Raw genomic sequence first — 27,857 nt, 5'->3', positions numbered from 1 at the left:
TGGTCATCTGAACATGCATGTGGTAAAAGAGGTCATGTACTTTTATAATCCCTGCGGATCCCCAAGAGGATGGGCCAACCCTCAAATTCAGGCTCCTCTCTAGGCTTTTTCCTATGTTTTGATACTTTTTGTCATGTTCTGGCACGGCGGCCTGCTGTGCCAGTGAATCCAATGTCCCTCATGTCATCATGGACCCTGTTTTCTTTGATTATTGCCCACACTTGTTTCCCTCATCACAAAGCCTATTTAAGTTCCAGCTTTCCCAATGTTCCTGATTGGTCTATGTTTTGGTTTACCCTTTTGTAACGGTGTTCCGTTTTGTCTAGTGATTTGTTTTGTTGCTGTTCATTCTAGTTCATTTATTAAATGGCCTCTGTTCTCCCAGCGAAAGTGTCCTGCCTTGATTTCAACCTTAAACTACTAGGAATTTTTCCAAGCCACTGTGCATCAACGGTTTGGGGGTTTTGGGCTGAGTATAAGCACTTTTTGATAACAGCTGATTTAAAAATGTTTTACAAAGTGTTTATAGATTCCATGAGGTCAAGAAGATGCTTGGAGCGTGTCACTCCTTGACGACTGATACACAGCACAGGGGTCACAGGTTTGGCTAGGACATGATGGTGTTTGAGGCATGGCTTTTAGATTGACTTAGAATGTTTTGACATCTCATCAGCATAAATGTAATTTCTGTTTGCTATATTTAGTTTGTAATCCAAATTAAATATGTAACCCAATTTATTAAGATATGATGGTCTGGGGGTGATTTGGTGGTGATAAATCGGGAGATTTATGCAGGGTAAAAGGGTTCTTGAAGAAGGAAGGCAATCACACCATTTTGCAACGCCATGCCCTACCCTGTGGAAGGTGCTTGATTGGAGATAATTTCTTCATACAACAGGACAATGACCCAAAGTACAGCTCCAAACTATGCAAGAACTATTTAGGTAAGAAGAAGTCAGCTGGTATTCTGTCTATAATGGAATGTCCAGCACAGTCACTAGATCTCAAGCCTATTGAGCTGTTGTGGGAGCAGCTTGACCGTATGGTATGTAAGAAGTGCCCATCAAGCCAATCCAATTTGTGGGAGGTGCTTCTGGAAGTATGTAGTGAAATCTCTTCAGATGATCTCAACAAATTGACAACTAGAATGTCTGCAAAGCTGTAATGACGATTTGTTGATGAAAGCAAAGGACACAACTAGTATTTCAATTAAAAATCATTATTTCCAACCTTGTCTGGGGCACCCTGTGTAACTGCAGTTGAGTCTGAGGTGTGGCCATTGAAGACAATATAAATATCATGGACAAAATTATTAGCAACCAAGATCTAATATTTTGTTACACATCCTTTGGCAAAGATTCCAGCAGTTAAACAGTTATTGTAACCATAAGTATGCTTCCTGAAATCTTTACTGGCCTCTTGGCCCACTCTTCAGCTGCAAACCACTCCAGTTCTGCAAATGTTTCAAAGGTGTCTTTGCTGAACTGCTAAATTCAGCTCCCTCAATATGTTTTCTATGGGATTAAGGTCTGGACTCATTACAGTATAGCGTTTTTCCTTAGCGATTCCTGAGGCCTTTCTCTAAGTGTCTTTGGCTTCATCATTGTCCTGGTGGAAGACCTATGACCTTGGACAGAGACCCAGTGTCTGGACACTTGGTTGAATGTTGTTAATCATCTTGCCTCGTTAAATAAGCGTGAAAAGAAAAGCTTAGAGATCTTTGGCTCTTGTGCATGGTGCTTATTCAATCATTCAAATGAACTTTCAGTGATTTCTGAGGTCGACCTAGGGGGTTGATTATAAGCTGCAAACTTCTTGATGATACTGAGAATTATGCCAACAGAATTCTAATGTCCCAGGAGATGGACATGTAACCTTGAGAATGTCCATGTTTGAGAACAACATTTATCTTGAAAAGATGGCTCAGCGAATTGAAAAATACACTGTATTTAGAAATAATTTATTATAATAATTTGTAATAAATTTATATTTCTCTGATATAATAATTTATTATATCTGAGAAACAAATGACTTATATTTGGAAACATGTTGCCACCTTTCCTCTGATAATTGGATACTTCGGCACCAATGTTCCCTCAAATGGTGAGAAACCCATGAGGAAATCTGGGGTTGTGAAGAACATCTGCGTGTCTTTAGAGGGAACACACCTAAACCCATACTTTCATTGGCCTTCATTCATTTCAGTTCACAGTTGTCAATGAGTGGCATGAAACTTTTAAGTTTTACAATCTTTATTCCTTACTCCAAAAAAGAATTGTCTGCTATCTGTTCAAGCACCTTATCCATCTGTATTTACAGGTGTTCACCAGTTCTTATGGTGTAATTTGTTATACATATAATTTTGATTGTATTTAATGGTATCTGAGGGTTGTTTGGCAATATTCTGCTTTGGCCAGGTCATCATTGTTTATTAAATTTTGTTTTCAATCAACTTACCTGGTCAAATATAAGGAAGGAAATATGGTTTGCCATCCCAAGGAAATATGATTCCATTTATGTTTTAACAGATATATGATTATTGTAGCAACAGTTTGTTGATCTGCTTATTGAAACTCAGTGTTTTGGTATGTTTTATAGTACAACCCCATTTCTAAAATAGCTGGGACACTGTGAAAAATTTTAATAAAAACAGAACGCAATGATGTACAAATCATTTAAACCAGGGGATGGCAAACCTTTTGGCTCCAGGATTTAGAAATTAATTGGAGGGCCACATTTGTTTTGTAATTTGTTAATCATAAATTACTTCCAGGCCAGAAAAGGGCAATAATTAAAACATTTATACAGTAGGTCCATTACAATGCCTAAATAATGTAAATTTAGATTCAGATGTATAAGAATGGGCTGGTGAGCTATGTTTTACTCCTCCTCCAAACTGTTTTATTACCTATAACTGGCCAGATGGGCCTTGGGTTTGCCCACCCCTAATTTAAATCCTATATTCAACAGAAAACTTTACAAAGAAATTGTACTGTTTCTTGAAAAATATATACCCATTTGGAATTTGATGCCAGCAACATGTTTCAAAAAAGCTGGGACAGGGGCAGCAAAAGAATAGTTGATATACAAAATGCTAAAAAACTAAACCTGGTGCAATATCAAGAGTTGTTTTAGCTGGGTTACAAGCAAATGTGTCCAGCAAATACATGGGATATATTTGTTGGCTTAAGGGGGAAGGTGTTATAGGTATTATTTGTTGTATCTACACCGAACAGAAATAGAAACATGTTGGTCCCATGCTCAAGGAGCTATAATCGAACATCAAAAAAGCATATTTATTTTAAATTATGTGAGAATGCTTTTCACATTCCTGTTAGCATTTTTCCTTTGCCAAGATAATCCATCCACCTGAAAAGGGTAGCAATATAAATAAGCTGATAAAACAGCATGATTATCACATTTCACCTTGTGGAAAGTGAAGAGCCATTTTAAAATGTGCAATTTTGTCACAATAGCCACAGATGTCTCAGGTTTGAGGGAGACTGCAATTGGCATCCTGACTGTAAGAATGTTCACCAGAGCTGTTGCCAGAGAATTTAATGTTTATTTTTCTACCATAATCCATCAACCGGCATCAATACCACAGACCAGGTGTAACTTCACCAGCTAAGGACCTCCACATAGAGATTCCAGCCTCATGTCACATCACATTTACAGCAATTCCCCAACAACCCCAAATTTAACCTGTGACATATAGAGCCAGTTTCGTAGATGTACGGATTAAGCCTAGCCTAGGACTAGAGTCAAGTTCAATAGAAAATCCCATTGAGCTTGTATTTTTAGTCCTAGACTAAGCTTAATCTGTGTCTGCAAAACCCACCCATAGTATTACTGTACTCTATTGGCATGTCAAAATATATTTTTATAGAAAATACACATTTTCTTTACAATAATTAGTATTCTTAACAAAATACAAATATATCAATTAGAATATTGTTTATTCTATAATATCGAAAATATAAGTACATGGGCAATACAATAAGAAAATACACAAAAGACAGAAAACAAATAATCAAACTATTCTATATTAAGTATTATGTCATGCAGCTCTTTTGGTAGCTTATTATTTTTGTTGTTTGATAGAGCATTAAAGCGGGTTTAAGAATAAGCTAGAATTTAGTAGTAGAATTTTGGGAGAAAAAGGCTGATTTGTTATTCTGCACCATGTTCAACCAATTGACCAATGCATGTACACAAGACTATTCTACAACCCGTTTCCAAAAAAGTTGGGTTGCTGGGTAAAGAGGGCCTAGGGTCCATGGTAAATCAAACTGAAATAAAACTGTAATATAAATAAAACGTAAAAAACTGTGATAATACATAGTTTTTATAATAACTTTTTGTCTTAAGATCTAATCATGTTACTCAAAATGTGACTGAAATGAAATCATGCCTCCCAACACATTATTTATGTTTCAGACTGAACCCCCCTATTTGACTCAAATGGTCTGTCCCATATTTTTTCTCACGGCAGCAGCCCAAAAGACATCAGGTAGCTTACTGAGCAGGGTGAATGCATGCAAGGCTGCTGGTCCTGATGGCGTCTCCAGGCGTGTGCTCAGAGCAGCTGTGCAGCTGGCAGAGTTCTTTACTGACATTTTCAACCTGTCACAGTCCCAGGCGGTTGTTCCAGCATGCTTCAAGACCGCAACCATTGTGCCAGTGCTGAAGCAACCGGCTACACCCCCCCCAGCTGGTCAACAAACTCCATGTTTGGGGATCAGCCCTTCTCTCAAATTCCTGGATGTCCACATCTCTGAGGACCTTTCCTCGACTCTCAAAACTTCATCCCTGATCAAAGGGATGACACTGACACAATTTTTATAATGTATCTCTGTGCGCCACCACAATAGATTTGAAATGAAACAAACCAAGATGCCATTGAAGTGCAGACTTTCAGGTTTAATTCAAGGGTTTGAACAATAATATATACAGTATATATTTAGGAATTGCCACCATTTTAATACACAGTCCCCTTATTTCAGGGCCTTAAATGTAATTGGACAAATTAACACAATCATAAATAAAATTTTCATTTTTGAATATTTTGTCGAGAATCCTTTGCAGGCAATAACTGCTTGAAGTCTGAAACGCATGGACATCACCAAACGCTGGGTTTCCTCCTTTGTGATGCTTTGCCAGGCCTTTACTGCAGCTGTCTTCTGTTGTTGTGAGTTCGTGGGTCTTTCTGCCTTAAGTTTTGTCTTCAGCAAGTGAAATGCATGCTTGATCAGGTTGAGAACCATTGATTGACTTGGCCATAAAAAGAGATTCTACCTATTTGCCTTAAAAACTCCTGGGTTGCTTTTGCAGTATGTTTTGGGTCATTGTCCACCTGTAAAGTGACGCAGCGTCTAATCAACTTTGCTGAATTTGGCTGAATCTGAGCAGACAATATATCCCTATACACTACAGAAGTCAACCAGCTGTTTCTGTCTTCTGTCACATCATCAATAAACACTAGTGACCCAGTGTCATTGGAAGCCATGCGTGGCCATGCCATCACACCGCCTCCACCGTGTTTTACAGATGATGTAGTATGGATCATGAGTTCTTCCAAGCCTTCTCCATACTTTTTTCTTCCCATCCTTCTTTTACAGGTTGATCTTAGTTTCATCTGTCCAAAGAATGCTGTTCCAGAACTGTAACTTTTTAGATGTTTTTTGGCAAAGTCTGGCATTTCTATTCTAGAGGCTTTTGAATGCTTTGCACTGTCAGATTTGCTTTTGTGAAGTCGCCTCTTAATGGTAGACTTGGATTATGATATGCCTACCTCCTGGAGAGTGTTCTTCACTTGGCTGGATGTTGTTAGGGTTTTTCTTTACCATGGAAAGGATCCTACGATCATCCACCACTGTTGTCTTCCGTGGACGTCCAGGCCTTTTTGTGGTGCAGAGCTCACCAGTGCATTCTTTTTTCTCAGAATGTACCAAACTGTTGATTTGACCACTCCTAGAGTTCCTGCTGTCTCTCTGATGGATTTCATTTTTTTTGCAGCCTAAGGATGGCCTGTTTCACTTGCACTGAAAGCTCTTTTGACCATATGTTGTGGGTTCACAGCAAGCTTCCAAATGTGAATGCCACACATGGAATTAACTCCTTTTACCTGCCAAATATATAAAGAAATTATGGAGGAAAATCATGAAGGAATAGCCCACAACTGTCCAATTACTTTTGGTCCCTTGAAAAAGAGGGGGCTACATATTAAAGAACTGTAATTCCTAAACCCTTCCTCCAATTTGGATGTGAATACCCTCAAATTAACGCTGAGAGACTGCACTTTAAGCCCACATTCATTATTTAACCGTCACTTGAATATATTTAGGAAAACAGCCAAAATACCAAAATATGTGTCAGCGTCCAATTATTTCCAGACCTAACTCGATTTTTATAAAAACAATAACATTTAATATGTTTTCTCAATAAAATATAGGGATAAATGATTTGCACACCATTGCATTCTGGTTCTGCATTTTATGCAGCGTCCTAACTTTTTTGAAAACAGGGTTGCATTAGAATAAGAAGTTATACTGCAATTCAGATTTAACTGTGTGGTGAATAGATGTAGACTAAACTGATTAATCAAAATTCGACATATTTCAAAAAGTAGATTTATTTATTTAGAGTACACATTTTTTTCAAACAGTTATGGGTGAGCAGTTATCAGAAATTGCTTTCTGGTTCTCAGTGGGAATCAAAGCCACAATCTGGGGGCGTTGCTAACACCATACTCTACCAAATGAACCAAACTTGTTCGGAACAGTGGATGTCCTTGGTGAGAGGGAACAGCAATAATAACCACTGGAAAAAATAATTGTGAATAGTTGGAAGTTATTTTCACAGTGAAGAAAATATTAACCGATTTCCAGATATTTACGAAATGAATTTATTTGATTCAGAGTATAAAATATGCAGATAAATTCACTTGATGGCGTATCCAAGAATGTGCGGTTTGATCATAAAAGTGACCCGTGGTGCTTCTATGTGTATGAGCTGGATCTCAGAGAACCCAGCAGCCTCCAGATCTCTCCACGTTGCATTGGTAACCATGCAGCCATCCCCGAGGTAGTACCACATTGGCTGAAGCACATGCTGGAAAAAGTATGTCCAAGACGAAGGGTCAGCCACTACATGCTCCAAGAAGTAGAAAGCACCACCCTGTTGGACAAAAAGAACGGGTTGATTCTATTCTCATTTCATACAAGTCAAATAAATCAAAAATAGGTGTCTGGTAATTAAAAATGAGAAACTTACTTAAAAACGTAATTGTCCACTTACACTTAATAACTGGTTTAGAATTGTGGCCCACTAATTCATGCAAAACTGCTTTAACAGCAACATTTGTAGGTTTTTGAGCCGGAACTGTTCATTTCAGATCCTTCCACAAATCTTAGTTAAAGGGGAACTTTATCCTCTGGGGGACCTTCAGGTGGTGTTTCTCATGTCTGGGAACTTTTGGCCAGTGAGATGTTTCACAAAAAATTGTCAGGAGAAGCAAGGTTAATTTACTGTGCTCCAAAAAGTACATATCATTATGTCACTTTGTGTATTGATCAAGCAAGATCTGAAAATGAATGTAGTTATGATTTGTTTCAATTGGTAAGACTTGCTACAGTTTTTGCGTTGGCTTATGGTTATTACTACAGTTGTTTTTACCACACTAATGTATTATTGGTAACATAAGCAATTGGTACAAGTCGTTGTGCTATAGTGAAATACCCCTTTAAGTTTAGGTATTGCTGTTGACTTGGCCATCCCAAAACTGTTTCAGCCAATCTGATGTAGACTTGTGTTTTGAATTATTGTCTTGCACATGTGACCCGAGTGTGCTTCAGATTTCTAACCTTATAACAGCAAACAAATGTTAATTAGCTTGGGCACAAACTGTGCAGGAATGCTCAATTGTTTATTCATCCAAGCTGGGCCCCTTAGAAAATGTATGTGATTATTTTAAATGTTCAAAATAAAGCCATGCAATCAATGACCACATACCACCTTGCTGGTTGATACCTCATTGAGTAATGTCCAGTTCAGATACAAACTACATAACACAGAGTCAGAGCTTTAATGGGTGCAACTGTTTTTTATTATCATATCGTTAAATAAAAATCAGAAGCAAAATTTATTATTATTTTTTCTTGTTTATTAGCTATTTACCTGTTTTAGAAAATAGGTATTTTGGCATTGATAATTGCAAAAAAATAACTGAAAGATTAGGGGGACAAATTGTTATGGCTGTATGTTGAGCTAATGTCATCCTGCATGACATTAGCCTGACTTTACCCACATATGTGCTGCCCACACTGGGATACTGTGGAAGTGCCTTGGGATCAATGTGGACACAACGAACAAATTACAAATTGGCCCAACGTAGACATCTATATTGGGCTAATATTTTCAACTTCACTACAAGCTTAACTTTTACCAAAAGGATAACATGGGATTTGGCATCACCAGCTGTAGGTGTCTAAAAATACCCAGGACTTAACTTCCAACTAAGCTTAACTTTTACCACAAGGACAACGTTGTGCTAGCTGGAGCACAGTGTCAATTCCATTACAGAGAAGAATCTTGTAATAGCAATTGTAACATTGATGGAATTTTGTTTTTTTATACAGATCAAGTAAGTAAGAATTGATCTTGAAATTATAACACATTACCTTCGGTTTCGACAGAAAAAATACTATTTACCAAATTTTGCAGCAATGTGTTTTACTGTGTTTACAGGCTACCTTTTCCTGGCCTGTGACACACAAACTAACATTGTACATGATTAACTTACTTTTTTGAGTATCCGTTGTGCCTCTTTTAGTACACGTGGCACGTTGTTGACGGAACACAGCACCAGCGTGCAGACGACAACATCCACCGACTTGTCTTCGACTACGGTCAAGTCTTCTCCTGATGCAACGACAAAGCGTTCATAGGTAAGGTGGTTGTTCGCTGACATGCTCATCTGTAAGTACTTCTCAAAGTAAGGGTTGGGGTCTGTGCAAATAACCGTGCAACCATACGGGTAGTATTTGAAGTTGGCTCCGCTACCACAGCCAATCTCCAGAAGTCGAAGGGTACTGTCCGTGCTGCAGAATTTGCACAAGTTTCGGAAAAGGTTCCTCTTGTTTTCATGCATTTTTTCATTGTATGAAAAAGTGATATTGTAAGCAAGAAGTGGAAACAAACGCTTGTACATCCTATATAAACCCAAAACCTCCATTAGTTGGAAGGGCAGAGTTATTGTCAAAATAATTAGCTTGCAGAAGTTCATCAAAATATTCATTATAAGAAGTGTCATCTTTCCAGTGAAACGTCTCGTTTGAACTGCAGGCTGCCGGCAGGCTGGGTAGGATTTATCTAGTTGCAAGGCGTAACAGAGTGCAGGGATGGTCAAATGGAAGGTGCTAATCTGGTAATTTATCATCATGCCTTTAAATAGAGCAGGTGCATCACAACTTCTCTCGGTGTGTTCTTAAGAACACCAGTGTTTTTGTAGAAGTCACTCAGGCCTTTATTCCTGCCCATTTCTCCTGCATCCAACAAGTTGAATATGAGAACTGATGGTTTGATTCCCATCTAATCACCCATATCTTGACATGTGCCCTTGTTAGGAGATGATCAGTGTTAGTCGCTTCACCTGTGAGTGGTCATAATGTTTTGGCTGATCAGTGTATATCACACACCTTCAGTCTTAAATAAAAATCTGAATTGGTTAGTTCCACAAGGCATCCCTCACCCACACCCAAGTATACTCTTGTAAAAATATGCATCCTGCGCCGTAGTCTTCAGCTTTGTCACTAAAACAGTTTTCAATAAATGTGATGCAATTTACCACACTTCAACACACATCAGTGTGACTTTTATACTCTGGTTAACTGACCCCAGACTTATTAGTCCCTATTAGATAAATGTCCCCTCTACTTTAGCTAATTTCTCACCATCTGCTAATCCAGTAGAAAGCTGCACTCTGGTTGATATCTCATATTTGTCAGTCCTAAAACCAACACTTCCTTCGGTCATCAATCTGTTCGCCAGTACTGATGACTGGAATGAATTGCAAAAGACACTTAAACTTAACACTTTTATGAAACACCATTATATAAAAAATAAACAAGTTATTTGATTATGCAATGGATACATCCCCCAAACCTATTTTTACTTGTTTCGCTGTGTTCTGTGTACATCTGTTTACAGTGCCATACAGCCCCCGAAGGCGACTTTGCCCTATGTCACTAAAGATCCTACTGATTGTAAGAGCAGGGTTGTTAACTCCTGTGTCATGGGCATTTCCAATCAGGCTCTCATATCAACATTGCTTCCTCATCATCTACAGGTTCAATCCCCTTATTCCTGTAATTATTCCCCAGGTTGTTGCTATAAATGATAATGTGTTGTCAGTCAACTTAATGGAAAGGTCTGATCAAAGCACAGGTTCCATCAATGCTGTTTTGCAAACTCCATGCTTTTACATTCATTGGATGACATGAATATACAACTCTTTGGCCATGCACACCAGGTCTTGTTCTGGTGTCAGGGTTATCCTTTTTCTGCTCATCTTTTTAAGGGTGCTAATGATTCTGGAGGTGCTTGTATATTGTCTTGTAAATGCATCCCTTGTTTTAAACATCAGCATAGGGAATAAATCAAAGGTTAGCATTTCCCCACTGAAGTCACAATACCAAAGTGCAGTCATGTCAAGACCCTGATGAGGATATCAAGCATGCAGACAAGGTTCCCTAAGACGGTTTCTGACAGTTTGTGCAGAAATTCTTCAAGGGAGACCTTCCTGCTGTAAACATGCCAATTGAATGTCCCCTAAAACTGGAGACATAATTTTTGAGTGGCCTTTTATTGTCCTTAGCACAATAAGCACATTTTTAATGATCATATTTTTTTATCAGCTTCTTGATATGCCTCACCTGTCAGTTGGATTATCTTACCGAAGGAGAAATTGTTATATCCACACATTTATAGGATATAACAAATTATTATACAAAATGAAAGAAACACTTTTTCGGCAAATGTAAAATTTCTGTAATCTTTTAATTCAAGATTATGAAACATGGGACCAACACTATACATTTTGCATTTAAATTTTTGCTCAGTGTATATGTAAAAAAAAATATCCAGCTCTTTCAAATCTACCACAAAACACCATTAATGTAATATGGTAAGTCCTTGTTTTAACTGTTCAATTTTTAGGCTCAGAATAGGTTGGAGACAGTGCGTTAGGCTAAAAATTCAAGGCAACTAAATCTGTAAGCCTTTCACTTGGCACTGTACGTGAGAGTCTGATGTCTGTGACGTTCTATAGTGAATGTTTAGTGCTGGCTGTTTCATACATAGAGCAAAGAAGAAACACAACATCTCAGAGAGTGTGCAAAGCTGTCATCAAGGCAAAGGTTGGCTATTTTGAAGAACCTAAAATATCAATATATTTTGATTTGTCTAACACTTTTGGTTACTACATGACTGCATATGTTATTTGATAGTTCTGTTGTCTTCAATATTATTCTACAGTGTGGAAAATAGGAAAAATGAAGAAACACCCCAGAATGAGAAGGTGTGTCCAAACATTTGACTGGTACTGTGATGTATGACATCCACATATTCAAATAGGTTTGATTTTCTCTGAATACTTAGGCATCAATAAACAGCTGTTGGAATAGGCCTAGACCAGGAAGGTTGTCATATATTACTTGACAGCATAGCCCATAACATGTGGTTTGACCAAGTAACTGAGCGGTGTGCTGATGTGCCTCAGTTTGAGTTCAGAGAATCCAGCAGCCTCCAGATCTTTCCATGTTGCCCTGATAAGCTCACATCCATCCCCAAAGTAGTACCACAATGGCTGAAGCACATGCTGGAAGAAGTATGTCCAGGAAGAGGGGTCAGCCACTACATGCTCCAAGAAGTAGAAAGCACCACCCTGTTGGTTATTGAAAACAATAAAAATTACCAATAGTGCATCTCTTTTCCAATCCTCCAGACCCCACTGTTTTCTAGAAAAACATCTATAACTAGCTCCTGAGAAAATAGGATGGCCAGGACAGTAGTATACTAGTTTCCCAGTATCTTGTGACGTTTTGGATAATTAAATCAGCAAATTGGCCCAATCAGATTTAAATTAGTTAGTTGAGAACTCATTTAGCAGTTTCATATGAAATGTCATGCAATTTACAGAAGAGGAAATGGCAGTTGTTAGTTAATTTACTACAATCCTACACAATTTTTGTCATGACTTATCCCATTTCCTTATGATATGAGGGAGAATGACAAACAATATTTTAAATCTAACCAACCCTGGGCACATGCCTGACTGCCTGTCCAGTATTCAGCCATGATTACTATTGTTACTACTAAGTTTAGTAGCAGAAACAAAAATGAAACTCAATCATTATGTTGCTTATGTCTGGAGATGGCCGTGAACACATCAAATGAATTGTTGTGGAAGAACAGTGAAAAGAAATGTTAGTAGAAATATTTCACATAGCAGGCCTATTGCAGCTATTATTTCCCACAAGTTTATCACCAGCTAACCGCTAGGTAAATAGAATATAAGAGAACTTTACCTGGCCAGCAGACCAATTGTAACCAATAATCCCCACTTGCTGTCTAATGCAGATGTCTGGTTTATGTTAAAGGTCACTAATGCTTTGATTTGTACATTAAATTAAATAAGAAATAAAGCAATGTAGGAAAAAAGGAAATAGAGCATACTATCAATACATGCTTTATAAGAGAGAAGGATTAAACCAAGTAGCCTGCATAAGGCCCTACCTGCTGAGTATAAAGTAATTTAAAAAAAAACATATACATACAGCAAAATAGCCAGTCAGTGAAGAAAAGTACAGTGCATTTGCTCTAAATATGGGTATACAACGACATCTAGTGATCACCTGTTTTCTCCATCCTCAGTCACCTGACGTGACTTCAGAATTGCTATGATGACACAAAGCAATATGTATGGAGTTTGGGCAATAAAATACAATGAAAAAGAGATGTGTGTTACTAATTATCATATTAGTTTGTCTGATTTTGAGGGTTGATGCATGTAAATTAAGAAATACAACAAGTAAATGTTTAAAGGGACAGTAACCCCAAATGACCAATAGTGTCCTTAATCTGTAAGTAGTCAACAGGCATGGCATGAAGTGCAAAGCTTTGGTGTTATTTCCTGGGCACAGTTACCAAAAGCTTTAATATTTGTGGCACATATCCTATTCAAAACCTGGTGTCAATATGAGTATTTTAGTAAATTTTTCATGTGAGGCTAGTAAGCAAAACCACATCAATGAAAAATGTAATGTACCTTCTACCCCTTGAAATAATACTCAACATGTTTTGTACAAAACATTGCCACCTAGAACTGTCTGCTGCATCTGAAGTTCTGTAAAATAATTTTTTTAGTGGATACATTTCTCAAGTCCCATGTTTGTTTTTGTGTAGAATCAGGTACGGGATTCATTACTGATTTTAACGGTCCATTCCTAATTACAATTTTACATTTTCACTGATGTTTAAAAAAAAATGTATTATCTGTCTATCTGACTTTTTTCAATGAAATTTAAACTAATCTAATTTATATTAGCCTCATATTGTAATACTAAACCACATTGGCTCAAAATGTTGACGTACAGGCCTTAATATGCGATGCGCCTCACGTAATGTTCGCGGTGTGTCGTCAACAGAACATAGCACCAGCGTGGAAACGATCACGTCCATTGAGTTATCTTTCATTGCCCCCATGTCCTCTGCTGCAGCTACAACAAAGCTTTCGAAAGTTATGTGATCATTGACAGACATGCTCTTTTGCAGATACTTCTTGAAGTGCGGATTAGGGTCAACACAAATCACACTGGAACCAGGTGGGAAGAACTCAAAGTTCGCCCCGGTTCCACAGCCAATCTCCAAAATGCGAAGCGGTCTGTTTCCTTTAAAATCGGAAAGATTACTGAAAAGGTCCATCTTTTTTTCTTTCATTTTGACGTTGTAAGAGGCAGATAGCTTGTAAATAACAAACGGAAAGAAACGCTTGTAGATGCCATACATGCCAACCGCTTCCATCAGTTTAAGAGGCAAGGTTAACACCTTGACAATAAGCGTGAAGAAATGCATACAAATAGTCATCGTTCTTCTGTGCAGTTGTCGACTTACAAATCTTGTATCTGCGTCTTGTGAGCAACATTAAAGAAACACTTCCGGGTCACGAAAATCTGGAATTTTTCAAAATAAAAGAGACCAACGAATTACTTAAAAACTGACAAATTGACTTTATTAATTGTTTAAGAACATGTACCTCTCAAAATGACAACAATTCAAATATGATCATAGTTAAGAGTAATTTCAATAAAAAGTGGGTATTTAAATGACTGAATATGGAATACCTATTGCTTCATAGCTCATAAACTATTGAATATTCCACAGAGAAAGCAACGTAGGGAATGTTCAGGAGAGTGTGTAGAATAACACAAACCTGTCTAATCATGGGGAATGGTGTGCAACATCTAGCAACACAATATTTCCACACCCTCTTTTTCCACATTGTAACTTAATGGATATGAAATACATATTGACTCATACAGAAAAAAACTATTTTATATGCCGCAGTGAATGTATTGTAGGAAATGTTCAGGAGACTCTATACAATGATTATATTCAAAGAAATCAAGGGGCACTGTGTATTTGCAATTGTTGCTGGTATTTTACTCCACCCACACCATTGGCCACAATGCAAATTACTGTATATGAAATATATACTGCCCTATAAAAAAATAACTATTCTATATGCCGCAGTGAATGTATTGTAGGAAATGTCAAAGACACTCTATACAGAGATTATATGCAAAGAAATCAAGGGGCACTGTGTATTTGCAATTGTTGCTGGTATTTTACTCCGCCCATCCCATTGGCCACAATGTAACTCAATGGATATTAAATACATATTGACTCATACAGAAAAATCTATTCTCCGTTGCAATGTGTATAATTCCTTATAAAGATCGTTAACGGTAAACAAAGGGACATTTTATGTTGAAAAAAAATATTAATTCATGAAAAAAAAAAAACAATACTGAAAGAACTGGTTTGTTAACTATATTGACCTATAGTTGGAAAACAAGACTATGTTAAGTGAGACATTGCATTTGAGAAGTTTTGTACAATCCGTATATAGTCTTTAAATAACTCAATTACAGTTTAACCTGCCTTCCCCAATGGCCCCAATGCAATTTTCTATATATCTAAGTGAGTTGTGCAAATTTGTATACAAAAAATAAGACTATGTGAAATAAAATCACACTATGTGAAGTGAGAAATGGCATTTGAGAAGTGAGAAATGGTATTCTACACACCCTAATGATGAGTACAGATGAAGCAGCACAATTTATTCCATTCCCAACTGAGTGCACATTGAATGTTTGAATATTGTTCTTAAAAAAAATAAATAGACTTTGGCAAAAATTTGCCATCTTTATAATGAATTATAGGCCTTTTAATTTGAAAGTAAAACTTGTATTGCTTCCAGCATAATATCCTGTCCCTAACTGAATGATTAATTGAGGGTACATAGGTACATCCACCTTGCGGGTCCAGGGGTCGGTCTTATGATTAGGAACTGTGCCCTTCCACTATCTGGAAAGAGCCCTGGTTTTCATGCAATTCTGTCATTCATTCTGTGAACATCAAACAAGCCCCCTGGGTTACTTGAATGATACAATTCATTGTCCACTTTTCATTAATAAATCCAGCAAGAAATAAATCCAGCAAGAAATTCAAACAAACTTAAAACTTGATGTCTAATGGGATTCACTATTTGTGGAGGCAGCAGATCTTAAGGAAAGTTGTATTAAGTAAAACTCAGCGGTACCTTTCTGGACCCTTTGCATTAAACCTGTTTGACCCCATCATCATGTATGTGACAATATGTATATAAACAAAACCACTAGCTTTCAAACTTTAGATTGAATGACTAACTCAGGTATTTTAGTGATTTTATTATATTATACAAATTTAAACAGCATATTTCACATCCAGCCCAAAATGTGAGTTTCAAATGTGGTTTAAAAAAAGTACATTTTTCACAAAGTTTTTAATAATTAGTCTAATTCTGTACTGGTTCTTAACAGAAAGTAATGTCAAACACTACTTTCCAAGATGTATTAGTTGATAATATTTGTCAAGTGTATGTATTCTTTTTCATCAGGGTTGGGGTCACTTCCATTTCAATTCCATGCTAAATCCCAAATGGCCTCCTTCTCCCTCCCCTCCAACACTCATTTGTGCATTTTATGCCTGTTTGCCCAAGTGTCACAAAGCAGAGGCAGAGTTATCAAGGGTGTAGGGACTAATAATAATTACAGTTCATGTCAACGCATTGCCTGAGGGTTGCATGGAGATACCTTTCCTGTTAAATTAAACATTTATAAATACCAACCTTGTCAGGAATAGTGGTGCACACTTGGTTTAGTGCCAATTCAGTATCAGAGGGAAACAGGTTGAGACAGAGGTGAAGGGAATTGAACTCATCGCTGGCAGGGAACCCCATATGTGCATGCAGCCAGGAGTGATACCACTGGTCCACAGCTCTGCATTGGAGCTTTATTCTTACTGGCTCTGTCTCCTCCTGCTGGCCAACCAACCACCTGTATACCTGCTATCAGAAGCCCTGCTGCAGCTACTCCATGACCTTCTCCTGCATGCGCTCAAACCTTGTGTTTTTCCCTTTCTCATTCTGAACTGTATCAGTGCATCCGACGACACCAAGTAGCCCCACAGACTGTCCAGGTGCTCATTGATGCCCTGATCCAGGTCTGACCATCCACCGTCTCATCAGGAGCATGCCCAGATATTGTTGGGAGTGCATACAGGCACAAGGGGGCCATACACACTACTGAATCACATTATGAGTTGCTGTAATAAAGTTGGAACAGCCTGTGGTTTTAATTGTCAGCTTTGATTTTCAGTGTGAGTTTAAAATCAGCCCTCAATCGGTTGGTAATTTTGGTTACCATTGACTGTTGTTACGTCATTTTTTCTTAACAAATGACAATGTACAGTAAATATTTTTATATTTCATATATTTCGTTCATCAAGACTCGATGTGTGATATAAGTGTTCCCTTAATTTTTTTGAACAGTGTACAAATAAATATAAAAAAACGAAATAATAATAAATTGAATAGTCTCCACCCTAGAGTTAATGCTTGGTGGAATCACCATTGTGATTAATTAAAGCTGAGGCTGATGGGATTGGTCTTTTCAAACTTTGCACACCTAGAATTCACAATATATTTTCCTTCAAAGTTTTTCAAAGTGTCTTTGGTATAATGGATAGTGGACAGTAATCTTCAAGTCATGCCACAAATAATTCAGCTTGGGGCTCTGGTTGAGCAACTCAAGCACATTCATCTTTCTTTTTCTTAGCCACTCAAATGTTGCGTTTGCTGTGTACATCAGGGTGTTGTTATGGAGAAATGTGAACTTTGATCACAGTTGTGGAACAGGAGTGGAATTGGCTTTGAGATCCAGGTTTGAATACCACTGTTTTTGGGGTTTGCATTACCAACCTAGGCCGATTTAGTTTGACTTATGTGTTGAATGAAGAGGGATGATATGCAGGAAGAGATGCTCTAGAAGAGGGATATGCAGGAAATTCAATAGGGTTCACTACATTTGTTTCACGACTGTATGTACCCAGTCAGCAGCGTAACTTGTCTTAAGAGCTCAAACATGAATGATCATTTCAATGCTACAGTTAACTCTAAAACAGTGGTTTTCAAATCCAAGCCAATTCCAAATCTTTTCATTGCAACCCTCTAATCAGGGGTTTATTTCAACCTGGGATACCAGGTGGGTGCAATAATGATGAGATAAAACAGTGTAAGCTTTGAATACTCCAAACTAACATGCTCTGGGGCAGGTTAAGTCACAGCTAACCAATTGACAAGCAAGCCAACTAGTGGACTAGCAACATCCACCCTCCTAAAATGAATGAAGTCGGAGCTGGAATGACTAGCTAACTGCAGCTAACTAACAAAGAAATAAAAATAATTGTTACGTCTAACCTTTTATGTGTTGCACCCTTTATGGAAAGGGTATAGTAAAATATCCTTTCATGCCTGGTCTTATAATAAACACTTGAACATGCCATTTAGTCCAGGACTAGGCTATGCTTTTGAAACAAGTATGATAGTGTAAAGCCCCAAAAACAATTCAGTTATGTTTTTATTAAAAATATATAACCTGAGGTCTACTGTATGCAAAGACTGAAAGAATTGAAACATTTATTTCCATTACTTATAGAATTAGTCACATTGCGTTCCCCCATTTTGTTTGCTTTGCTCATTCCCCCCCCACCCCTCCAGAAATAGAAAATAAATATTATCCTGACATGTTCTCCCTGATATAGATTGTCTTAGTAACAGCCAAGTAATCTTTACACAATGTTATCTAATAGCTCTTACATCCCTGTGGACAATGGAAGGGAATGGGACATGTAACATTTCCTCATGGGGGAAAAGGGAGAGATGGGATCTGGTTCACATAAGAAATACATGAATCATTAACGCATCATACAATCAAAATTCAGCTACAAATTTTTAGTTGTTAAAAACTGCAGATGAATCTCTCTGCTACATGATTCATAGAATTTTTTTAAAATAGGGTGCTGCTTCTGGAAAAAGGGGGACAATTGAAAATTGAATGTCAATGATAAAGCTTACAATTAACGCATCATGTGTGCTCACAAAATATACACAAATATGAAAATTTAAGCATTAGTAATTCAATTGTTAGCTCAATAAAAAACAAAAAAATCTGTTGAAAATCAGCCAACCTCTCACTCTTTCATTGTCTTTTATATGGAACCTTCCCATAGCCACTGTTTATGACACGTTTGTTAAAACAGAGAGTATAAAACAAAAACTGAGTAGTATTTCAGGACTGAAATGAAGTGTTCCCAGTTAACCCCGCATGGTCCATGTGAGAGAGCTGAGCCGTTTGCTGCTGTTAAAGTCCTGCTCATTGGCTGGCTTCTTAGTTTTCCTGGTTATCCTGTTTTGACACAGTACAGGTCTTTTAACGTCTTCAGTTCCTCAATGAGAGTCTTGTTCTGGTTCTCCAGAACGGCTACGCGGTTCTCCAAACACTTGACATATTCCTTCTTCTTTCTGCGACACTCACGGGCCGCTTCCCTGCCAGAGAGATACACAGAAACCGCTTTATGGGATTACATTTAAGGTTCCCAAACAGACCAAGGAACTGCTGGGGCATTGCCACAACATCCACAAACACAATAACACCGCAACCTTATCACCGCACACGCGCACAACCAGACACACACACAGACACACAGACACACAGACACACAGACACACACACACCTGTTCTTGGCAAGGCGGATCTCCCGCTTCATGGTAGGGTCGCCGCTCTTCTGCTCAGACATTCCAACAGGGGAAGTCATGACCACAGTCTGCTGGGCCGTGGGCGCCGTGCGGATCTGGTACGTCTGCATCTCTCCTCCTGCACCTAAGGGTGATGAGCCCAATCAAAACAGTATCCCCTTTATAATCTCAACAAAAACCAATGTGGCCCGCGAGCAGAGATCAGTGCATATTTACACACCTTCAGGGAGGCTGCACGGACAACACAAGAAAATGATAGTACATTATTCCTGTGATGTCATCTCAAAGCTTACCAAGTCATGAAGCTATACTTACCCTGTACGACCACCTGGTTGCTGGGCATGAGTATCTGCTGTCCATCGGGTGTCTGGGCATACTGTAGGATGGTGGTACCCTGCTGTTGGCCTGAGTTGGTCATGGTGAGAGTCTGTAAACCCTGGAGACCCTCTGAGCCTGAGCTGGCCAGCTGGATAGTTCCATTAGGGGCGATTGTAACTAGTACAGAAAAACAGGAACTTAGAGGAAATGCTAAATACAATCGATGTTGGTATAATGATAATCATTTTCGCTCTATAAGCACTTTGCTTTCCAGAACATAGTATTTTGATTAATGTTGGGAAATTACATAGAGTTACACATTACACATTTAACAGCCTTTTTTGTCAGTGAGATTGTAGAATTGCTTTTTTAGCAAGGTTAATTAATTTCTACATATGGTTTGTTAACTGGTTAATGAGGTTGGGTTTGATGGAAGCCAGTGACTAAAATAAACATCCCTGCTAAAAGCAGTAAACAATCATGCTTTTTTTGTGAGAAAATACTTCATGAGTATATGGAAGTTGTGATTTATTGCACACCAAAAATCTAACATTTTGTCATCTAAAATTAAAAGAATTTAGGACATAATTTCCTAGATGGATTACAAATCCCATTTTAAACACGATCAGCAGTGGCCGAAACACAACATGTGCATAACGGAGTAGAGCGTTCAAAGATTTATGAACAAAATCATGTTTGACCAGAAATCTACAACCCGTTTCCAGAAAGGCCGGGACACTGTGCTAAATGTAAAGAAACACATAATGCAAGGATGAGCAAATCATTTAAACCCTGTATTCATTAGAAAACAGTACCAAGACAACATCAATGTTGAAACTGAGAAATGTTATTGTTTCTTTGGAAAATACATGGTCACTTTGAATTTGATTCCAGCAACACATTTAAAAAAAGCTGGGACAGACTGGAAACAGTGTAATGCTAAAAAACTAAACCTGGTGGAATATCACAACTAACAGGTCGATGGTAGCGCTAGGACACTTGTGTTGTTAGGTAGCCAGGCAGCCCTTACTGTATTGGCCGCTGCTGGTCTGGTAAATGGTCTGTGTATTGGGCGTGGCCACAGTGGTCATGCCAGAGGCGGCGGGGTTGTCTTCCTCTCCCTCATGTCGTGATGCCACCTCCTCAGAAGACAGCTCATTAAGGATCTTCCTGAAGACCACCACCAACAACAGGACATTTTTACAGGGTTGTTATTCTACCAACATTGTTCATTGATAGATATATAAAACCATATTAAATAATGAGATTCAATTTCTATCAAAATTAAAAGACTAAATTAAATAACAGAATATAGTTCCTTAAATAATGAATCTGTATAGAATATCATAGGAGCAGTTTAGTCAGTGTAGATTCAACTTGGATTTTCCTTTTCATAAATCTGTCTTTTAGTCAGGTCCTTGGTCTGTTATACGCTATTGGACTGGAAAACTAAATCAATAAAAAAAACTTAAAAAGCTGAAACTGTCATTAATAGTCATCCTAGTCAATACAAACTTTGGACCTTTAGCTAAAACAAATGGCATTGCAATGTAATAGTATATAAATGTCACATTCCCCAAATCAAGTCGTTTCAGTATACCATGCAATACCACTACATCTTGTACTTAGCCCTCAATTCACCTGAATACATATTTAGAAAATATGAAGGGGTATGGAAAGACAGAATTTTCAGTAGTTACCCTTCAATTTAACCTCAACACTAAAATACTACCTGTAGGAGGGCCGTCTAGCTAGTATCTCTCTGGTTTTCTGGGCAGATACTCCACTGTCTGATGAGTCCTGGGAATCATCACTGTCGGAGCCCTGGCCCTGGGGAGGGGAGACATTGTGGGTTATTCATCCCCTGTGGTTGCGCTTATATAAGAATGTCCTAGAGTCCTAGAATGTAAATGACAGAGAAGACCTGACACCATTTAGTGGACTTATTCAAATCAGTGTCAGTGGATGTTTCCATTGCGGAGGCCTCTGGTGTGTTACAGGCAGTCTGTGGTGTGTTACAGGCAGTCTGTGGTGTGTTACAGGCAGTCTGTGGTGTGTTACAGGCACTCTGTGGTGTGTTACAGGCAGTCTGTGGTGTGTTACAGGCAGTCTGTGGTGTGTTACAGGCAGTCTGTGGTGTGTTACAGGCAGTCTGTGGTGTGTTACAGGCAGTCTGTGGTGTGTTACAGGCAGTCTGTGGTGTGTTACAGGCAGTCTGTGGTGTGCCGATAATATGGTGTCGTATTTTTTTGCCATGTCGCTAACCAACTAGCTGAAAATATTAATATTTCAATGGTACATGCTAGAACAAGGGTTCACTCTTGACCTTCATATCAAACCCCTTCAGACTAGCGCAGTGCAGACATATTTAGATTTAACAAACTGGCCGTTATCTCTTTTTCCTTAAAAAGGTGGAGTGTCATGATAAATTAAAGTATATGTAATTACACCCAATAGTTCATGTTATTGTACAAAACAGTTAGCCTATCCAGAAAGCCAACTTTTAGGAGGCCTAGACATTTAGAAATAATACCAGGAGAAGCAAAAATGTAAAGATAGTCAAAGTGTTTTTTGAGGCTTTTCTTTTTTTTATGTTCTGCAGGGAGGGTGACCATCTTCGATTAAGAAGATCTTCAATCTTGGATTGATGCTGGACAGCATTTACCATGACTTTTTCAAACCACGGTAATCAAACATGGTTTTAATGATAATTAAAATTTGCAACAGAAATACTAACTGTTGGACATTTTACTGTGGTTTATAATGAAACCGGTAACCATTTCATCCCTAGCCCACACTTTGAAATATCTTTACATTTGGAGTGTGGACAAGGATTAAAATGTTGTTGTTAAACACAATGTTGTACTGTCATTTATGGTAGCCTAATCACAGGCTACACTTTAGATAAATGGCAACTTCAGGGGATTAATGGTACAGGGATAATTTTTTTGAATACAGTTAATTGTATTAAAACATTAGGCCAGAGGCCATGTCCAAAACCTATATCACAGCACTGATATAGGATAAAGTCCCAAAATCCCATTAATCAAATTCATTATGATCTCAAAGGCCAAAGGGATTCTAGATCAGCACTGTTATTCTGATATTGATTGTGGCCTTAGGCCTAGTACATAGTCGTGGAGGAGCTCCCCTTACCTGAACAGTCTGGACCTGAGGGGACTGAATGACTGACGGAGCCGACTGGATCACCCCCTGAACCTGGTACTGACCCCCTGGGAGCTGGACCACCGTCAAAGGAGAGCCTCCCAAAGACATCTGCAAACACACAGTCCAATTAGAGGGTGATGCAGGAGTGACTATTCAACCCTGTGCTGTCCTGTTCATAGTGTATATAACAAATCAACCCGCTCTGAAACTAAAACATACAGTTCTGTGCAAATGTCTTAGGCCAGTGTTTCAATCCTGGTCCTTGGGAACTGAAAGGGGTGCACATTTTTGGTTTTTACGCCGGTTTCAAATGTTGTCCTAACACTTACACGCGTGACTGACGTAATCAACATTTCATCAAGCCTTTCATTTGAATTCCTCTAGTTTAGGTTTCTTTGTGTATACGTCAATGTTAGTGTTTAGAAGCAGAACTGGGCTCGGGGGTCTTTTTCATTACCCTTCACCGACTGAATGAAGCTGATTTATCACCCTTTGACATTCAGAAATCATAGTGTAGTCCATTGTCCATGGTATGCAATCACATTAAGTTAACCTACGATTGTTAGTATTTCTACTGCAAACAATTGGAGACAAATCATTTGAATACTGCTACCATACTGCTTAACTGCACTGTTTAGTCTAACAGCTTTTATAGCTTCCTATGTTTTTATCAACAACAAGATTCTCTGTCTTGCTGTTTAGATGTTTTCATTTGAGTATTTGTTTTTATGCTATTGTATTTTTCTATTTTTTCTTTTTCTTTGTAAAGTACATTGAATCGCTTCCATGTTTGAATTGTGCTATATAAATAAACTTGCTTGCTTGTTACCATGTCTTTCCTGTGATTATCTCTGTTTGTATTAGATGAAGGTGGATCTTCACTGATGAAAGAATGGTCGTGAGAGTTTCTTCTGGTACAAAAATGTTATTTGTGTCTGAATACCAATTTGAAGGCAGCACATGGGTAAGTGGCTGTAGCACACAGCTAGATGGCAGTAGTGTTAAACTGTCTGAAACACTGGGTTGCTCACACATCTGCATCAAATGCTTTCAAAAATGTAAATATTTAGCTTTTTTCTTTTAACATTTAATTGACCCTAAATTCTTTATAAAGAAAACAATGCCCTTGCTCTCACACATTCTTCCTGCAATCTAGTACAATACACTGTCAGCAATAAAAAAAATCTGGGTATGGGTAAGAAAAAGAAAAACTATGGGGTTAATCTAATCTCTTCGACTGGCCTACTGTGAGCCCCAATGTCTGGTGCGCTATAGCACAAATACACACCACCAGGAAGTAAAAAGAAAAGCAAGAAGTCTAACTGAGCAGAAATTCTGTCTTTGGCCATCAGGTGGCATATCAGTGAAATGTAGGTTTTGCATGAATGTCAATGGGTATGCTGAATTTGGTCAATGTAAAATCAAATGACTGAGTCATTCCATTTTAAGGAGTAACCAGCAGTCAGTTGGTTTCTCTCTGCACTGTAGAGACAACAATGGAGGGGAGTCACATTGGAAGCTTGAGGCATTTGTTATTTGGGGAAACACTGAGTGAATACAAAAGTTTAATAATAATAATAAAATGTACCCCCTAGATAATACTGATCATAAATGCCTAGGCAGGCCAATATGACATCTAGAACAACTACACAATGAATTTCCAGCATTTTAAATGGTAAATTTCATTTGTTACATAATCCTACAATGAATTTTTCTAGTTTGGGAGGTAAAATATTCAATAGTTTTGCTTTGTATTTCCAGAGGAAATCCAGGAATTAGTATGCAGAAATCTGAACCTTGGCCAGACTGTTTTTTATCTGATTGGTTAGTGTTAATGTAGTTATGTTCCGCTTCCCATTAAAGCAGAACATAAAATAATAACAATAATTTATTCTAATAGTAATATTATATCTAATATTAATATTAGATATCTAAATATCTAATATTTCAGTTATATTACTGTTTATTTATTATTTTATCATTTAATTAAATGCATCATCTCACCCCTGTTCTGTTGCATTTGTCTAGACACTGACCAAAAATTTTATATTTTTGTTTATCCTATTTATATCATTTACAATTTATTTTACATACATTTTTCCAATAACTTTACTTCAACTAAAGGTAAGATTTATATGAATATATGAAATGAAAGACCAAGAGCAAAAGAACAGCAAAGAAATGTTTTTGCATTTTTACCATTTTGCTCATATTTACCAAGGGTGCCAATATTACTGGAGGGCACAGTATATCATCTAAAGGGGCAATACCAGCTACTGAAGCTAGGTGTGTACTTACATTTTACATACTATGAAACTGCATTTCGGTGGATATTTGCTTTGTCCATTTTTGCTAAGAATTCCATTTGTTTTACTTGTTAATCACAACACAACCTTCTCCTTCAACCAACCCCTAACACACTGAGCACCTGGGAGCAATCTGGGTGAACAGTCTGGCTTCTTTCACCTGGCCTGCTCGGGATTCGATCTTGCCCAAAGAAGAACCTTTGTGATCTTTCAGTAACTGGTAAAATGCACTAACTGCTAGATTATCTGCCACTAGGTCATCATTCTTTTACTGCTCATTTGGTATGTGTGTTTGTGTGGGGTACAATGGATTATAGTAATTGTAGTTAATTACCAAACTCTACACTGGACTACTGTTGAGAAGTGGAAAGAACCAACCATCTACTACCAGGTGAGATCAGAACAGCCTGAATTCTTCAGGGCACGGATTCTACATGGTGTCGGAAACATTGAAAATACACTTTAAATTAACACTGATATGACAACATTTGCAAAGCTCTCATAGAAAGTAAATGAAACAATGAACTGGCTGCCATTCCCTTTAAATTCCAATTTAATTGTTTTGTATCAATAAAATTAGCTAGCACATAATATTCCTAAAAAAAAAATTGCTAAAATGTTTACCAGTTAAGCCAAACTACATGTAAATATGACAACTGTACGATCCACTCACCTACCAGATTTGTCTCAGGGAGCCTACAAAAGCCATCACTGATAGAATGCAAGAAGTGACTGTATATTCATTACTCTTAATAGTCTGTGACCACTCAACGATGAGGTCCATGCAATACTAAGATGAACTCTTGTAGGCCTAAAGATCTGAAACTACTTGGGGACATTTTACCTAAACAGAATAAGAGTCACATTTAAATATTTACATATACTCAGAATAGCACTTAGTTGAATACATATTTAGTCGAATACAAATATTTATTGTAAAATAAACCTGGGTCAATTTAAACCTGCCTAATTAATTATCATCAGATCACCTGTTGGGCTATCTGGGAGATCTGGGAGGCTGTGATGGTGGTGGGGATGGTGACAGTCTGTGTCTCAGTGCCATTGCTGTTCTGCACATCTTCCATGGTCACTACAGAGATACATGCACAGAGACACATTAAAGACCGCAACAATTTTAAAGAAATAGGAGTGTTACACAACATGTAAGATCTTACAGAATAACACATTGTTAATAAGAGCATAACTTTGTGTGCAGATTTGTTAGATCCTAACTAGGCTAGTCCATCACTCACACAAAGCTTGAAGAACTAGCTAACTGGTCAAATTTACATTTTCTTTTAATGATGGGACACTGATGTGTATTGGCACTAGGGAATTAATGTGTGGACACCGAAAAGACAAGCTGAGCATTTCCATGGAAATAATACCTAGTCCTCCTCCCTCATACCTAAAAATGTTTGACCATCTACATCCAACCAAGCAATTTTTTATTTCAATTAACAAAACATACAGCTCATGTCTCACCATGGATACGGTCAATATGGTCCGTCTCATTAATAAGGACTTGATTACACGTTTATATTACCAACTAATAAACATTGTAGCAGTAACGTGTGATGGATATCATGCTAGCTTTAACCTTTAGCTTGGTAACGTTACAGTAGTTGGCTACCCAAGCTAGCAAAGTGTGTATTTCTAACTTAGCTTGACTCGCTGGATAGCTACTGTAAGGCGTTTTGATCACCATTGTAAGCTAACGGTATTTATTCACTTGGTTAACAACTGTAGTCAAAAGAAGTAAGAAAGTACAGTTAAACATTTACATAACATTACAATCATTCGTGATTTAACTGGAAAGCTAGCTAACTGTGTTAGCTAGCGTAATTGGTCAAATGTGCACGCTAAAGCTAGCCAAGTATATTGCCAGCAGGTTTGCTAAATTGTCAGAGACGAACTTATCTAGCTACCGTAGCTGGCTAACTGAACATTGCTGGTCAAAACCCCAGATATTCTTAATTTTTATCCCATTGTCATCATATGCTCCCTAGCTAGAAAGCTAGCTGGTAACATAGTGTGGGCTTTTGTCTCAATGAGCGAATTTGTGTAATACCGAGTAATACACAGTCACTGGCACGCAAGTACCCGCGTCAACAGACGTCAGCGATACGGGGAGCCATTAGTACACCTTCCCCTACGACAACGACGAAGAGACAGAGAACCGGGGGTGCCGCCATTACATTACTTAGTCAGCTAGCAAGAAAACACACAACTGTGTAGTTTAGAGCGGAATATGCGATGCTAAATTACCTTTCAAATCCGTATTAAAAGATCCTATTCAGAACTTCGTTCGATTCCAATTGTGATGATTATCTTAGAAACGTGTTTAAATCACGGGAATACAAGTTCTTGCAAGCTAATTGCTAATATGGTAATTAAAAGGGCGGTGCGGAAACATAAAAAAACCCTGTATTTTGTTTAAAGGAAAGAGGCGGGACCCTGCGCCGCTCCAGGAAGGACATATGACGTAATTGTTTCCTTGATTTCCAGTGATTGGTCAAACGTTGTTCATTACATACCTATGATCATGTCTATGCCTATGATGACCTAACACAGTACATGACGTTGCCAGGACCACCTTTGCCAATAAAATCTGAGTACCAAAATGTATTACTGGGACCCAAGGTTTA

At 38.0% G+C, this 27,857-nt stretch overlaps 3 protein-coding genes and 1 long non-coding RNA gene across 6 annotated transcripts; 1 reads left to right on the top strand and 3 right to left on the bottom strand.

Annotated features, from left to right (window-relative positions):
- Positions 1-6,616: 6,616 nt before the first annotated feature.
- Positions 6,617-9,471, bottom strand: LOC105017012 (methyltransferase-like protein 7A). The gene is made up of 2 exons (XM_020055394.2): positions 8,804-9,471; positions 6,617-7,179 (listed from the first exon to the last, which is right to left on the bottom strand). The coding sequence occupies exons 1-2, from the start codon at positions 9,440-9,442 to the stop codon at positions 6,943-6,945; spliced, it is 876 nt and encodes a 291-aa protein (XP_019910953.2). The 5' UTR covers positions 9,443-9,471; the 3' UTR covers positions 6,617-6,942.
- On the top strand, positions 8,439-22,958 carry LOC117592917. Its single transcript, XR_004574652.1, has 4 exons — positions 8,439-8,644; positions 8,834-8,948; positions 22,338-22,420; positions 22,858-22,958. It is a non-coding gene; the product is annotated as an uncharacterized LOC117592917 (long non-coding RNA).
- On the bottom strand, positions 11,040-14,208 carry LOC105017013 (methyltransferase-like protein 7A). Its single transcript, XM_010881289.3, has 2 exons — positions 13,654-14,208; positions 11,040-11,944 (listed from the first exon to the last, which is right to left on the bottom strand). Exons 1-2 carry the CDS (start codon positions 14,143-14,145, stop codon positions 11,711-11,713), a joined length of 726 nt encoding a protein of 241 aa, XP_010879591.1. The 5' UTR covers positions 14,146-14,208; the 3' UTR covers positions 11,040-11,710.
- On the bottom strand, positions 18,222-27,649 carry atf1 (activating transcription factor 1). Of its 3 annotated transcripts, none has more exons than XM_010881290.3 (8): positions 27,478-27,649; positions 26,199-26,299; positions 22,892-23,011; positions 21,468-21,565; positions 20,766-20,905; positions 19,733-19,912; positions 19,397-19,541; positions 18,222-19,207 (listed from the first exon to the last, which is right to left on the bottom strand). In XM_010881290.3, the coding sequence occupies exons 2-8, from the start codon at positions 26,292-26,294 to the stop codon at positions 19,063-19,065; spliced, it is 924 nt and encodes a 307-aa protein (XP_010879592.2). In that variant the 5' UTR covers positions 26,295-26,299; positions 27,478-27,649; the 3' UTR covers positions 18,222-19,062. The 3 variants fall into 3 exon arrangements, with proteins under 3 accessions (XP_010879592.2, XP_010879593.2, XP_010879594.2); XM_010881291.4 differs by lacking the exon at positions 27,478-27,649 and adding an exon at positions 26,695-26,956; XM_010881292.3 differs by lacking the exon at positions 27,478-27,649 and adding an exon at positions 25,544-25,639 and having other exon boundaries at positions 26,199-26,285.
- Between the last annotated feature and the right edge of the window lie 208 nt (positions 27,650-27,857).

This window comes from Esox lucius, chromosome 17, assembly GCF_011004845.1.
Source record: "Esox lucius isolate fEsoLuc1 chromosome 17, fEsoLuc1.pri, whole genome shotgun sequence".
Classification (NCBI taxonomy): Eukaryota; Metazoa; Chordata; class Actinopteri; order Esociformes; family Esocidae; genus Esox; species Esox lucius.
Note: the sequence above shows the minus strand (reverse complement) of the source record. Positions and strands in the feature narration are given on the sequence as shown.

Excerpts from the sequence above, each read along its gene's own strand:
- LOC105017012 (XM_020055394.2), bottom strand. The coding sequence starts at position 9,442 with ATGATGATAAATTACCAGATTAGCACCTTCCATTTGACCATCCCTGCA. Across the intron at positions 7,180-8,803 it reads CACAACGGATACTCAAAAAA|GGTGGTGCTTTCTACTTCTT; the intron begins GTAAGTTAATCA and ends TTTGTCCAACAG.
- LOC105017013 (XM_010881289.3), bottom strand. The coding sequence starts at position 14,145 with ATGACTATTTGTATGCATTTCTTCACGCTTATTGTCAAGGTGTTAACC. Across the intron at positions 11,945-13,653 it reads CGCATCGCATATTAAGGCCT|GGTGGTGCTTTCTACTTCTT; the intron begins GTACGTCAACAT and ends AATAACCAACAG.
- atf1 (XM_010881290.3), bottom strand. The coding sequence starts at position 26,294 with ATGGAAGATGTGCAGAACAGCAATGGCACTGAGACACAGACTGTCACC. Across the intron at positions 23,012-26,198 it reads TCTCCCAGATAGCCCAACAG|ATGTCTTTGGGAGGCTCTCC; the intron begins GTGATCTGATGA and ends GTGTGTTTGCAG. Across the intron at positions 20,906-21,467 it reads GCTAGACGGCCCTCCTACAG|GAAGATCCTTAATGAGCTGT; the intron begins GTAGTATTTTAG and ends GGTGGTCTTCAG.